Source organism: Oncorhynchus kisutch, linkage group LG22 (assembly GCF_002021735.2).
Source record: "Oncorhynchus kisutch isolate 150728-3 linkage group LG22, Okis_V2, whole genome shotgun sequence".
In the NCBI taxonomy this organism is placed as follows: Eukaryota; Metazoa; Chordata; class Actinopteri; order Salmoniformes; family Salmonidae; genus Oncorhynchus; species Oncorhynchus kisutch.
The window spans coordinates 49,802,450-49,817,763 of NC_034195.2; the positions used below are offsets into that span (position 1 = coordinate 49,802,450).

The 15,314-nt window shown below is 41.2% G+C and overlaps 1 protein-coding gene across 1 annotated transcript in view; it reads left to right on the forward strand.

The window, feature by feature from the left end:
* Positions 1 to 9,115, forward strand: part of LOC109866859 (FYVE, RhoGEF and PH domain-containing protein 6) — a 33,286-nt gene extending 24,171 nt beyond the window's left edge. The window contains exons 14-20 of the mRNA XM_031802027.1: positions 2,657 to 2,759; positions 2,967 to 3,113; positions 3,449 to 3,551; positions 4,320 to 4,414; positions 4,603 to 4,731; positions 5,246 to 5,394; positions 6,310 to 9,115. Of these exons, the coding sequence (XP_031657887.1) occupies positions 2,657 to 2,759; positions 2,967 to 3,113; positions 3,449 to 3,551; positions 4,320 to 4,414; positions 4,603 to 4,731; positions 5,246 to 5,394; positions 6,310 to 6,346 (763 nt within the window). The 3' untranslated portion in view covers positions 6,347 to 9,115. The remainder of the gene's footprint in view (positions 1 to 2,656; positions 2,760 to 2,966; positions 3,114 to 3,448; positions 3,552 to 4,319; positions 4,415 to 4,602; positions 4,732 to 5,245; positions 5,395 to 6,309) is intronic.
* Positions 9,116 to 15,314: the final 6,199 nt, after the last annotated feature.

A 15,314-nucleotide genomic window follows, 5' to 3' on the forward strand; every position in this document is an offset into this window, starting at 1 on the left:
GACCAGATTAAATTAAGAATAGTCTGATGGGTGACAATATTAGCCTATTTTCTCTGTGTATATCAATGATGTTGCTCTTGCTGCGGGCGATTCCCTGATCCACCTCTACGCAGACGACACCATTCTATATACTTTCGGCCCGTCTTTGGACACTGTGCTATCTAACCTCCAAACAAGCTTCAATGCCATACAACACTCCTTCCGTGGCCTCCAACTGCTCTTAAACGCTAGTAAGACCAAATGCATGCTTTTCAACCGGTCGCTGCCTGCACCTGCATGCCCGACTAGCATCACCACCCTGGATGGTTCCGACCTAGAATATGTGGACGTCTATAAGTACCTAGGTGTCTGGCTAGACTGCAAACTCTCCTTCCAGACTCATATCAAACATCTCCAATCGAAAATCAAATCAAGAGTCGGCTTTCTATTCCGCAACAAAGCCTCCTTCACTCAAGCCGCCAAGCTTACCCTAGTAAAACTGACTATCCTACCGATCCTCGACTTCGGCGATGTCATCTACAAAATGGCTTCCAACACTCTACTCAGCAAACTGGATGCAGTCTATCACAGTGCCATCCGTTTTGTCACTAAAGCACCTTATACTACCCACCACTGCGACTTGTATGCTCTAGTCGGCTGGCCCTCGCTACATATTCGTCGCCAGACCCACTGGCTCCAGGTCATCTACAAGTCTATGCTAGGTAAAGCTCCGCCTTATCTCAGCTCACTGGTCACGATGGCAACACCCATCCGTAGCACGCGCTCCAGCAGGTGTATCTCACTGATCATCCCTAAAGCCAACACCTCATTTGGCCGCCTTTCGTTCCAGTACTCTGCTGCCTGTGACTGGAACGAATTGCAAAAATCGCTGAAGTTGGAGACTTTTATCTCCCTCACCAACTTCAAACATCAGCTATCTGAGCAGCTAACCGATCGCTGCAGCTGTACATAGTCTATTGGTAAATAGCCCACCCTTTTCACCTACCTCATCCCCGTACTGTTTCTATTTATTTACTTTTCTGCTCACCAATATCTCTACCTGTACATGACCATCTGATCTTTTATCACTCCAGTGTTAATCTGCAAAATTGTAATTATTTGCCTACCTCCTCATGCCTTTTGCACACATTGTATATAGACCCCCCCTTCGTTTTCTACTCTGTTATTGACTTGTTAATTGTTTACTCCATGTGTAACTCTTTGTTGTATGCTCACACTGCTATGCTTTATCTTGGCCAGGTCGCAGTTGCAAATGAGAACTTGTTCTCAACTAGCCTACCTGGTTAAATAAAGGTGAAATAAATAAAATAAAAAAATATCACGTGTGAATGATATATTATCAGTTGTGAATGATGCCCATCATAAGAAACAATACCTTCGAAATACAGTCGCACAGCTCAGGTAGCCTAGCCCATATTTTAATAAGGTTTGTAATCACAACTAAAGTGGCCAAATAACTTCTTAAAATTAAGCACATTAATCCGCTTTACAAGGGGTGTAGAGCCTAACTTGAATTTATAAGCAGTGGGTGAGTTTCAAGTTTAGGGAAGGTCATTTTCACCATAAAAATGCACCTTTTGTAATAAAAGCATTACATGCATAATTGCATTTGCGGTCACTTTTGATAATGGTGTTTTCCCCGCTAAACTTATAGCACAACCATGTGCGCATTGCTGCCCGTATAATGTGAAATAATAGCCTAATAGTTTATCAACATGTTATTCTAAACGTTCTAATCTGTTGAGTCAGCCACATTGCATAAAACAGACCCGATCACGTGACGGAGAGCGGTGTGAGTGAGAGACGTTTCAGATTGCGCAGCACACACGGGGAGAAGGGCACATTATTAAATACTTGTCAAATTGTGAATGATAGACTATTGACGTGTGTACAGCCTGCGCAAAAAAAACTAAGCAGAGCTCATGACTTCCAAGCGACTTTTTTCCAAATCATCAGTCTCATCACGCAGCCTTACAACGTATTAAAAATCAAAACATATAGCCCAACGTTTGTAGAGCAACTAACCTAACCGCTCAACACAGAATAGCATCATGTGCAACACTCCCTCATCGTTTGGAGAAAATATGCTTTCTATTTTATTCAGCTTTATTCAGTTGTATTCTTCATACTATAAAATATTATAAATTATAAGCAAGTCTTGTCTGCTAAATGAACTAGTGTAGCCCACAGCCATTTGGCATAGCCACATCGGGACCTATAACATTAGGACAATTCAGAGTATGCTATTATTTTTTGCTTAAATAGACTACATTTTCTTCATATCATGCTTCTTTAGACTTGCCTAAAATAATGGATTTATTGTGAAGGTGTAGGCTATATTACATGGATTTATTAGCCTATAATCCTTTAAAAAAGGTATATGTGCGGGAGCCAGGAGTTGCTAAATGTGTCTATGTTAATTAAAGGTAAATTACCGTGACACCGAGAGTTATTTGCTTGACAATCACTGGCTGACGAAATTTCGTGACCACCACAGCCCTAATTACAACAATTTATTTTAAATAATTGTAACTACATAATAATACATTAAACCTGCTGGCCTAGTAAAGTGTTACCCATCTATTTAACCTTGCATTAAACAATAATTTCATGTCGAGTTCAGCAGTAGTCTGACACTTCCTGTCTTCTACTGTAGTTCTGCGGTTGAGAGAGATGATTGGCTGGAGGCCATCTCCACAGCGATCAATGACTACACCAGGAAGAAGATTTCCTTCATCTCCAGCAAGACTCTGGAGGAGGTAGTGATGACATAATTATAGCACGTTATAAAGGGATCGTACATGGCAAGCGTTACGATGCATTATAACTGCGTCATAGTGCATTATACCTGCAGGCTTTGAATAAGATATTACATAGGGTTGAGATGGGGAGAAGACAGTGTTCTATTTCTCACAAATTGGGCAATAAAGTCAATTCTGTTCTATACTATTCTTTTCTATGTGCAGACTGGGTCTGAGGACAGTGGCAGTGGGGCCCCTTTGGGTTCTAAAGCCCCTATCTGGATCCCAGACCCAAGGGCCACCATGTGTATGGTCTGTACCTGTGAGTTCACCCTCACCTGGAGACGACACCACTGCCGAGCCTGTGGAAAGGTGATGGGTACAAGTAAATAGAGCATTAAGAACATTTGAATTAAAACATTATTATACTGTATCGCTATGGATGAGGGGCATCTTCCACTGGGACCACAGAACGTACAGTATGCCTCAGTGGGTTTAAGAATTTCACACACAATCATTTAAGAAAAGCTGTACCGTTTGGTTTATGTTTGAACCTTCCAACCTTTTGGTTTATGTTTCTGGGTATGCAGTAGATATAATGTCATTGCAAATATGGCACACTCTAGAATGCCCTTCAAGCCAATCAGAAACGAGTATTCAACAATCCCGTGGTGGTATAGTAATTCATGTTTGTATACCATCTATAGGTGGTGTGCCAGTCCTGCTCCTCCAACAAACACTGTCTGGAGTATCTGAAGAACCAGCTGGCCAGAGTGTGCGATCAGTGCTTTATTGTACTACAGCAGAGAAGTAAGATGTGTGTGTGTGTGTGTGTGTGTGTGTGTGTGTGTGTGTGTTAAAGAACCAGCTGGCCATAGTGTGCGATCATAGCCAGCAGAGGCGTAAGGCCTGTCTCCATGTAACACACTGGTACACAGTAGAGGGCCCACTGCCCTAGCCTCTATCTTGTTGTGTTCACGCCATACGAGATGAGGCTACCACTGGCCAGTCTGACAGTGATTAGCTTCTTTGTTCACTTTGGATAACTGTGATCATCTGTTAATTGTCAGGGCTCCCACCACAGTATACTATGACAATAAACGTCTCATTTGCTGCATTAGCAATGTATCTGAACACAAGACATGCAGGTGATAAACCAAACAGAACAGCAGATTCATAGGCCATTTTTTTACAGATTAACACAAGTACCTGCTAAGGTATCTCCAACAATGACGTGATGTCAATAAATGATGGATTTTAGTATGTAATAACATTCTTGATGGGAGAAAAAAAATCCTATGTGTCGTTTTAATCAGAAAAGGGACTCGCCCCTCCCCCACACACACACATAAATTTAACATGGCAATGATTTATTTCAAAGTTAGTCAGGGGGAGTACATGATCAGTAAATCATTAGATGGACATCAGTACAGATTTGAATAGATCTTGCTTCCAAAACAGTGGTTCATTGATTGATTGGTTTACTTTATTAGATGAAATAAATCCATGGAGAAGAACACTATACATTTTGGGCTCGGTGATTATGGACGCTTCTTTTATCCGATTCCCTGTTTCCAGGTGAAAAGGACCTGTCTGCAACTCTCTCCCCTGGTGGAAAATCCTCCTTTGCTTTCGCCAGGAAAACGAAGAAGATCCCTGCTGCCCTCAAGGAGGTGACTCGTCTACCCACTCTAAAGTTCAATCAGAGTCGTTCGTTAGGGACATCGTAGGAAACGTTCAGATATCTCCCCGGTTCAGACTGTTTTCATTTCATTCGGTGCCCATTTGAACACGACTGATGACCGATGTGTTACTGATGATTTAGTCAGTGACGTTATCCAATGATCTTTGCTGTTTTCAGGTGACAGCGAACACAGACAACTCGTCTATGAGTGGTTACCTGCAGAGGTCAAAGGGCAATAAGAAGCAGGGGAAGAGGCTTTGGTTCGTCATCAAGAACAAAGTTCTGTATACGTACGCTGCCAGTGAGGTAGATGCTGCCGTAGAATGTATTGTAAATACATCTGATCAAGATGTTGTGACAAAGACTTTCTCCATGTTTTCTACACCTGTTACTCACATAACACTCATGCCTCTGCTATTCTATATTTTGAGACAGTATTTCAGTTCTGTTCTGCTATAGGTTTTTAAAATAATATGAAAAAGACAACTGTGTTTGAGTTTAATTCACCAAAATCCAACTTCCGTCTCTCTCTCTCTCTCCTGTCTGTCTGTCTCTCTCGCTCTCTCTCTCCTGTCTCTCTCTCTCTCTCTCTCTCTCCTGTCTCTCTCTCTCTCTCCTGTCTTTCTCTCTCTCCTGTCTCTCTCTCTCTCTCTCTCTCCTGTCTCTCTCTCTCTCTCTCCTGTCTCTCCTGTCTCTCTCTCTCTCTCTCTCTCCTGTCTCTCTCTCTCTCTCTCTCTCTCTCTCTCTCCTGTCTCTCCTCTCTCTCTCTCCTGTCTCTCCCCCCCCCCCCCCCCCCCCCCCTCTCTCCTGTCTATCATAGGACGTGGCAGCGTTAGAGAGCCAGCCATTGCTGGGCTTCATGTTGAAAGAGGAGGAAGAAGGGGCAGTTCAGAAGCAACAGTTCAAGCTCTATCACAAAAACACGCTGCATTACATTTTCAAGGCAGACGACTGCCAAACTGCCCAAAGGTAGAGTACAGAAGGATTTGAACGCCAATCATATGACGCTGATTCATTGAATATATTAGACTTTTTATTTATTTTTTAATACATACATAAGGGAGCTCCAGCCGGTGACACCTCCAAATACAATGGAAGAATATCATCAAGGAAAAAGCTTATTTCCATTGTGGTCCTTTTGAGGGGGGGGGGGGGACGCAACAAGGTTATTGATTCCAGAGTTATGGATTTAAGGGCTGGGGAGATGAGCTATAAGTGGTAGTACTTCACTTTACCTCTAAGAGTTATTTATTTACCCCTTATTGTATCAGGAAAGTTGACTGAGAACACATTCTCATTTACAGCAATGACCTGGGGAATAGTTACCGGGGAGAGAGTTTACCTGAACATAATATTGCAGCTTCTCTATAGGATACATATTGGTTCCCGCTTGAAGACATACTTCCCAGCCGAAACAGTCCGCTAGAGTTTGTGCATATATTAATTTGACATTTTGTGACGTTTTTGGACTTCGGTGAGGTGTTTCTTTTGGCTGTTCGGGCATTCTTCAATAATGTATTTGTCATTGAATAAGAGACGAGTCGTTTTCCTGCATATTTTTTTTAATTGAAAAATACTGCACCAAACATTTTAGTTAGATGTAAAATTGCGCAAAAATGTCAATTGATGACAGATTTATTGAGTTATCTTCGATAAATTCAGATTACTTTTGAGGAAGTGTAACTGGCTACGACATCTCAAAATAGACAAACAGTACTATTGCTCGTACTATTGCAATAGTACAAACAGTACTATTGCCCCCCCCCCTCCCCCCTTGTTTAACAAGCGTAGGTCTTTTAAGAACTGAAGCATGCTGATACCATACTCTCAACTGTGATACACAAACGTGATAGCTGACTAACTGTGTTATTTTGTCTTTGCCAGGTGGATAGATGCGTTCAAGGAAGCTATGGTGCTCTAACCATCATTCTCTGTACCTGCAGTCGATGAACTGTACCTAAAGCAGTGACGTTACGAAGGTGTGGCCGTGTCACTGTATGATGATGTGAATATTGGAATTGTATTGTAATACAATTCATTATGTCTCTACTGAAAACCAATAAGAGCACAGTGGAGGCATTCATTGCTGATGCAAGCATAATACCTATATCCCCAAATGAAGGATTTTTTAAATTGTTGATATGAAGCAGATTTTTGGGTGGGATTATGACTCATAGAACACAGGTGGGTCGTTCCATCATTTAGGTGCCTTTTTGAGCAGTCTAACGTGGTGAAACAAAACGGTAGATTTCACCTCATTTTAACATTTTATCATGAAGAGCTTCAACATGTTCAACATGAAGAGCACATGTTCAACATGAAGAGCACATGTTCAACATGAAGAGCACATGTTCAACATGAAGAGCACATGTTCAACATGAAGAGCACATGTTCAACATGAAGAGCACATGTTCAACATGAAGAGCACATGTTCAACATGAAGAGCACATGTTCAACATGTTCAACATGAAGAGCACATGTTCAACATGAAGAGCACATGTTCAACATGAAGAGCACATGTTCAACATGAAGAGCTTCAACATGTTCAACATGAAGAGCACATGTTCAACATGAAGAGCACATGTTCAACATGAAGAGCACATGTTCAACATGAAGAGCACATGTTCAACATGAAGAGCACATGTTCAACATGAAGAGCACATGTTCAACATGAAGAGCTTCAACATGTTCAACATGAAGAGCACATGTTCAACATGAAGGGCACATGTTCAACATGAAGAGCACATGTTCAACATGAAGAGCTTCAATATGTTCAACATGAAGAGCACATGTTCAACATGAAGAGCACATGTTCAACATGAAGAGCTTCAACATGTTCAACATGAAGAGCACATGTTCAACATGAAGAGCACATGTTCAACATGAAGAGCACATGTTCAACATGAAGAGCTTCAACATGTTCAACATGAAGAGCACATGTTCAACATGAAGAGCACATGTTCAACATGAAGAGCTTCAACATGTTCAACATGAAGAGCACATGTTCAACATGAAGAGCTTCAACATGTTCAACATGAAGAGCACATGTTCAACATGAAGAGCACATGTTCAACATGAAGAGCTTCAACATGTTCAACATGAAGAGCACATGTTCAACATGAAGAGCACATGTTCAACATGAAGAGCACATGTTCAACATGAAGAGCACATGTTCAACTTCATAAAAAAAAAAGAAAACATTTTCCATCTAAAAAAATATACTATAGTATAAGTGCAAAATAAAGTAACAGGGTTGGCGATTTCATCTTTAAACAGTCATAAATCCCCTTGTGACAGGAGGAATGGAAGTTTGTTGTGTGCCACAGGGATGAGCAATTCAAAGTAAACTTCAGATTGTTGTTTTATTTTACTGTTAAAACATTTCTGTCCATCTATGTGTAACAGGGTTGACATGTTATGTTTGACCCACTCACTTTTCCAATTAAAACCCCCCAGAAAATGGCCAAGATTAGTAGAACCAGTTTACCTGCTTATACACTATAGTTTGAATATTAGATATTTATTTTGCAGAATAAAAAAATAAAAAAATTAAGGAATAGTTTCACCATATTAAAATGAGAGTTCAGCTCACATAACAGGGTTGACAAAATGAGGGACAGACGTAAATTAATCACTAATCACATTAAAATAAATACATTTTCAGAAATTCATTTGTCAAAGTAACAAAATAACTAGAGCTTGACAATGATGGTGAAATCTTGGATAAATGCTGGGATTAAAGTGTGTTAAAATCTTCATAGTTGGTCCAAGGAGGGATGTCAAAATTCTGCATATTTGCACTTTAGCGTTTTATTAAATTATCCATGTGCTATATATTAAAGGGCACTTCAATTTTTTATTTATTTAACTAAGCAAGGCACTTAAGAACAAATTCTTATTTACAATGACGGCCTACCCTGGCCAAACCCTAGCCGGGACAATGCTGGGCCAATTGTGTGCCGCCCTATGGAACTCCCAATCACTTCTGGTTGTGATACAGCTTGGAATCGAACCAGGGTCTGTCGTGACGCCTCTAGCACTGAGATGCAGTGCCTTAGACCGCTGCGCTACTCGGGAGCCCAAATGAATATAACAGGCTTTTAAAATGCAATATTTGGCCGTAATTTCTACTTAAAATGTCAGAGACGCAAAAGGCACTTATTTTGTGGAACAACCCAGGTTGTAAAGTGCTTATAGATGGTTGAAGACCATATTTGGCCGTATTTTACCAATTCAAATGCCGTCAGCCCTGGAGGCTTGCACATAAGAGCTGTAGAGTTTTGTTACCGACGTGTCAGTCTCATTACTGGTGACATCCTCCTTTTATAGTATTTACCATTTAGGTTGATTGAATATCTTATTTTAATGCGTTATGCAGAACAGTCAAATAAATGTGTGGTTTTATCACAGGACTTGTTCTATGGAATGTTGTTGATTCATAAGACCTCTTTTCATCACGCCATTGCAGTTATGTCATCAAGGGGGGACACACACACAACGTGAGCATAATTCACACCATTACAGCTTTATCTCAGACACTGCATTGAGTAGTACAGACATGTCTGTTTGTTTACTGCACCTGAAAAACATTAATGCATTTGTGTGTGTGGGGGGAGTTGAAGGGGATTCACTCATGAACACATGGGCCTTTGCACTTGTTCTGTGGGAATGAATAAATCAAATCCCAACAGTTTACCTCTCTATTCCTTTTATTAGGCACTAGAGCACTCAATCCTAGTTATTAAACTCAACATTTTTGCTATCATGGATACTGATTTTAAATAGAATATTAAATAAATCAGGTTTACATGTATTTTATATTTACTGGTCTGATTACCCTTTTCTGCACTAACACTTGTCTCATCTCTTATACCATCAACTGTAGGCTAACGGGACAGAATTGTGGGCCTGGGACAGAATTCCTGTCTTGTTTTTTCTGACGGTGCAAACTAGGCTATTGGTTTAAAGAAAATCTCAGAGATCTCAAATTGTGGGAAGGATACTGTAGTTTGGTGGCCTAAGTGATTAGTATCAAGTTCTGAATAATCTCTCTGATTACCTGTTACTTTGAACAGTTCTCCTCCTCTCACCTTTTTCTTTCGCTTGTGGACTTCAGTGCACAACACAACAGCTGTCTGTGACCAGGCGAAAAAACTTTTCCAAGCTAAAACTTCATACCATAACTGCTAACCGCTACACACAGGCTACATCGTTGTCACCATAATTAGCTAGCGTCATTGTCAACATAGCTACTAAAAACGAATGCGTTAGTAAACCCGCTACAATCATGCAGTACAGTGTACAGCAAGCAGTTTGGCACTTACACCGGAGGGCCCCGGTGGCAATAAATTAATTCAACTAAAAGCTTACCTTGACTTGGAAGAGTTCCTGTGTTGGATAGCCTTAGCCAGCTAGCTATCATATAATCCCTCTCTGTTTGAGTAGGCTAAACTAGCTAGCTGCATTCACTAGCTTAGTAAGTGAAAGTGAAAAATACAACAAAATATAGCTAGCTAGCTCTCTCACTCTCGCTTGCGTCTCCTTTATTTTTGAAGAAATTAATTTGAGTCAACTACTCACTACATTTTATGCACTGCGGTGCTAGCTAGCTGTAGCTTATGCTTTCAGAACTAGATTCATTCTCTGATCCTGTGATTGGGTGAACAACATGTCAGTTCATACTGCAAGAGTTCTGATAGGTTGGAGGACGTCCTTTGGAAGTCATCATAATTACTGTGTAAGTCTATTAAAGGGGGTGAGAAGAAGAACTATAGGTCTTTACCATGTTTTGGACCCGTTCCTACATGGACCTGGGGCTTTCCCAACTGGACCCTTCGTGGATATATACCTTATTTTTTTTCACATAGAGACCCGTTCTGAACGGACCCGAGGACAACCTAGATCCCTTCTGAACGGACCCGAGGACAACTAGATCCCTTCTGAACGGACCCGAGGACAACCTAGATCCCTTCTGAACAGACCCGAGGACAACCTAGATCCCTTCTGAATGGACCCGAGGACAACTAGATCCCTTCTGAACGGAACCGAGGACAGCTAGACCCATTCCGTATAGATCTGGTCAGATCCAGACCCGATCAGAGTGAGGGCTAACTGAGGCTGCAATGCAATGCATGTGCTTTGTCATACTACAGTTACAAATAACAACTCCATTCAGAATATTAAGTAGCAGCCTGTCTACCTGTTGGCTCTTGGTCATTGTAGCCTATCCTTATAGCCTATCCTGCCTACCTGTTGGCTCTTGGTCGTTGTAGCCTATCCTTCTCCAACTTTTAATTAAGTCAATTTAATTCCATCTTCCATCGATTAGATATCCTAACTTTTGACACACAGAGGCTCTATGACTGCAACCTAATACCGCTTTGATAACTTATGATTGGCCAACCACAAGCTATTGGCCAACCACAAGCTATTGGCCAACAACTTGCTGGATCCACAGGCTATTGGCCAACAACTTGCTGGATCCACAGGCTATTGGCCAACAACTTGCTGGATCCACAGGCTATTGGCCAACAACTTGCTGGATCCACAGGCTATTGGCCAACAACTTGCTGGATCCACAGGCTATTGGCCAACAACTTGCTGGATCCACAGGCTATTGGCCAACAACTTGCTGGATCCACAGGCTATTGGCCAACAACTTGCTGGATCCACAGGCTATTGGCCAACAACTTGCTGGATCCACAGGCTATTGGCCAACAACTTGCTGGATCCACAGGCTATTGGCCAACAACTTGCTGGATCCACAGGCTATTGGCCAACAACTTGCTGGATCCACAGGCTATTGGCCAACAACTTGCTGGATCCACAGGCTTCACGCTTGTGAAAAGCAGCAGCATAAATTATAAAATGTCTCTCTCTACTTCAGCAGTTGCATTCTGGTCTGTACGCGCCAGTTAAATTTTCACATACCCAAGTCAATTCTATCAGATCCGACCAGGACCTGTTACACGCATTTAGAATTCTGGATCTGAACTCACTCGGGTCCCGGATCGCGTCTCGGGTTTTCGGGTACAGGTGGATCCATGAAGACCTCTAGTGAGAACCACGAGCCTCCTAGGTTTTGTATTGAAGTCAATATACCCAGAGAACTGAAACAAGCTGTCCTCCGGCTACACCATGGTGCTACCCCAGAGAGTGCTGTTGCGGCTACTGTAGACCATTGCAAAACAGTGTGTTGTAATCAATTATTTGCTGACATGAATATATTTAGTATAGTTTTATGAATGTTTTTTAGGTTTTTTATGTTGAACTATTTACATTTTTATGAAATTCACTTAGGATGGTCCTCCTCTGAGGAGTCTCCACCGGATGAAAAATCAAATCTGATGTGAATTTGACAACAGCTGGATCCCTTCTAGCCATGACCATGGGGTAGGGACATCCTAAGGATTCCTTCTAGCCCAATGATTCGTGATAGTGTAACAGCTGTCCAGCGAAGACAATAAGACTGGTCTCAGCACCAGTGTAACATCTGTGATCTTACTTCGTAAATCTCTTGCCTTGTGTTTTTAAAGAAAGGACTGTCCAGCCAGCGAGGCCAGTTGATTGGTGTTTATTCTGACGATAGACACAAGGAAGCACATTACATGTGCAGGACAACAGTATAACGATGGCTGTAGATTTGTGATTTCGTCACTTTCTTTATTTGCATCATTCGGTTAGGGATGCACTACTCTGTGAGGTAAGTATGCAAAAGGTAAAGTTTACAAAACGCAGTCTTGCTCCAGGGACGTTGAGACTGGTGTTTTGCAGGTACTCTTTAATGAAGCTGCCAGTTGAGGACTTGTGAGGCGTCTGTTTCTCAAACTAGACACTCTAATGTACTTGTTCTCTTGCTCAGTTGTGCACCGTGGCCTCTTTCTATTCTGGTTAGAGCTAGTTTGTGCTTTTATGTGAATGGAGTAGTACACAGCATTGTATGGGATCTTCAGTTTCTTGGCAATTTCTTGCATGGAATAGCCTTCATTTCTCAGAACAAGAATAGACTGATGAGTTTCAGAAGAAAGGTCTTTGTTTCTGGTCGTTTTGAGCCTGTAATCGAACCCACAAATGCTGATGCTCCAGATACTGAACTAGTTTAAAGAAGGCCAGTTTTAATTGCTTTTTTAATCAGAACAACAGTTTTCAGCTGTGCTAACAATTGCAAAAGGGTTTTCTATCTAACACAACATGTCAATGGAACACAAGAGTGATGGTTGCTGATAATGGGCCTCTGTACACCTATGTAGATATTCCATAAAAAATCTGCCGTTTCCAACTACAATAGTCATTTACAACATTAACAATGTCTACACTGTTTCTGATCAATTTTATGTTATTCTAATGGACAAATGTGCTTTTAAATTATATCAAAAATAAAAATTTCTAAGTGACCTCACTTTTGAACGGTAGTGTATATGTAGTCAAATTTGGACACACCTACACATTCAAGGGTTTCTTTATATTTATTATTTTCGACATTGTAGAATAATAGTGAAGACATCAAAACAAACTATGAAATTACACATGGAATCATGTAGTAACCAAAAAAAAGTGTTGAAAAATCAAAAAATATATTTTGATTTCTTTAAAGTAGATGCTCTTTGCCTTGATGACAGCTATGCACAGTCTTCGCATTTCTCTCAACCCGCTTCATAAAGAATGCTTTTCCAATAGTCTTGAAGAAGTTCCCACGTATGCTGAGCACTTGTTGGCTGCTTTTTCTTCACTCTGCGGTCCAACTCATCCCAAACCCTTTCAATTGTGTGATTGTGGAGGCCAGGTCATCTGATGCAGCACTCCATCACTCTCCTTGGTCAAATCGCCCATACAAAGCCTGGAAGTGTGTTGGGTCATTGTCCTGTTGAAAAACCAAATAATAGTCGCACTAAGTGCAAACCAGATGGGATGGCGTATCGCTGCACAATGCTGTGGTAGCCATGCTGGTTAAGTCTGCCTTGAATTCTAAATAAATCACACTCCGCGCTTCACGGTGGGAACGACACATGATCCGTTCATCTACTCTGTGTCTCACAAAGACACGGCGGTTGGAACCAAATTTGGACTCCACCGGTCTAATGTCCATTGCTCGTCTTTCTTGGCCCAAGCAAGTCTCTTCTTATTGGTGTCCTTTAGTAGTGGTTTCTTTGCAGCAAATCGACCATGAAGGCCTGATTCACACAGTCTCCTCTGAACAGTTGATGTTGAGATGTGTCTGTTACTTGAACTCTGAAGCATTTATTTGGGCTGCAATTTCTGAGGCTGGTACCTCTAATTGGATAAGTTCCCAATGCAGCAGAGGTAACTCTGGGTCTTCCTTTCCTGTGGTATTCCTCATGAGAGACAGTTTCATCATCGCGCTTGATGGTTTTTGCGACTGAACTTGAAGACATTGAAGACAAGTTATTTAAATGTTCTGTATTCACTGACCTTCATGTCTTAAGGTAATGACGGACTGTTGTTTCTCTTTGCTTATTTGAGCTGTTCTTGCCATAATATGGACTTCTTATTTTACCAAATAGGGCCATCTTCTGTATACCACCCCTAACTTTTACAACACAACTGATTGGCTCAAAAGCATTAATAAGGAAAGAAATTCCACAAATGAACTTTTAATAAAGGAACACCTGTTAATTGAAATGCATTCCAGGTGACTACCTCATGAAACTGGTTGAGAAGAATGCCAAGCGTGTGCAAAGCTATCATCAAGGCAAAGGGTGGCTACTTTGAATAATCTAAAATATATTTTGATTTGTTTAAACACTTTTTTGGTTACTACATGATTCCATGTGTTATTTGATAGTTTTGATGTCTTCACAATTATTCTACAATGTAGAAAATAGTAAAAAATAAATAAAAAAAACTGGAATGAGTTGGTGTCCAAACTTTGGACTGGTACTGTATATACAGTGCATTCGGAAAGTATTCAGACCCCTTCCCTTTTTTCACATTTTAGAATAAGGCTGTAATGTATTACATTCTAAAAAGTCATCACACATTACCCATAATGCCGTGATTGGGAGTCCCATAGGTCGGCGCACAATTGGCCCAGCGTCATCCGGGTCAGGCCGGAGTAGGTCGTCATTGTATATTAGAATTTGTTCTTAACTGATTCGCCTAGTCAATTAAAGGTTTAATAAATAAAGCGAAAATATGTAGAAATATGTAGAAATATATATTTAGAAATGTTTGCAAATTTATTTAAAAAATAAACAAATAAACTCAGCTAAAAAATAAACATCCCTTTTTCAGGGCCCTGTCTTTCAAAGATAATTCGTAAAAATCCAAATAACTTCACAGATCTTCGTTGTAAAGGGTTTCAACACTTTTTCCCCATGCTTGTTCAATGAACCATAAACAATTAATGAACATGTAAACGGTTGTTTAGACTAACAGCTTGCTGATGGTAGGCAGGTAAGGTCACAGTTATGAAAACGTAGGACACTAAAGAGGCCTTTCTACTGACTCTGAAAAACACCAAAAGAACGATGCCCAGGGTCCCTGCTCATCTGCGTGAACGTGCCTTAGGCATGCTGCAAGGAGGCATGAGGACTGCAGATGTGGCCAGGGCAATAAATTGCAATGTCCATACTGTGAGACGCCTAAGACAGCGCTACAGGGAGACAGGGTGGACAGCTGATCATTTTCGCAGTGGCAGACCACGTGTAACACCTGCACAGGATCGGTACATCTGAACATCACACCTGAGGGACAGGTACAGGATGGCAACAACAACTGCCCGAGTTACACCAGGAACGCACAATCCCTCCCATCAGTGCTCAGACTGTCCACAATAGGCTGAGAGAGGCTGGACTGACGGCTTGTAGGCCTGTTGTAAGGCAGGTCCTCACCAGACATCACAGGCAACAACGTTGCCTATAGGCACAAAC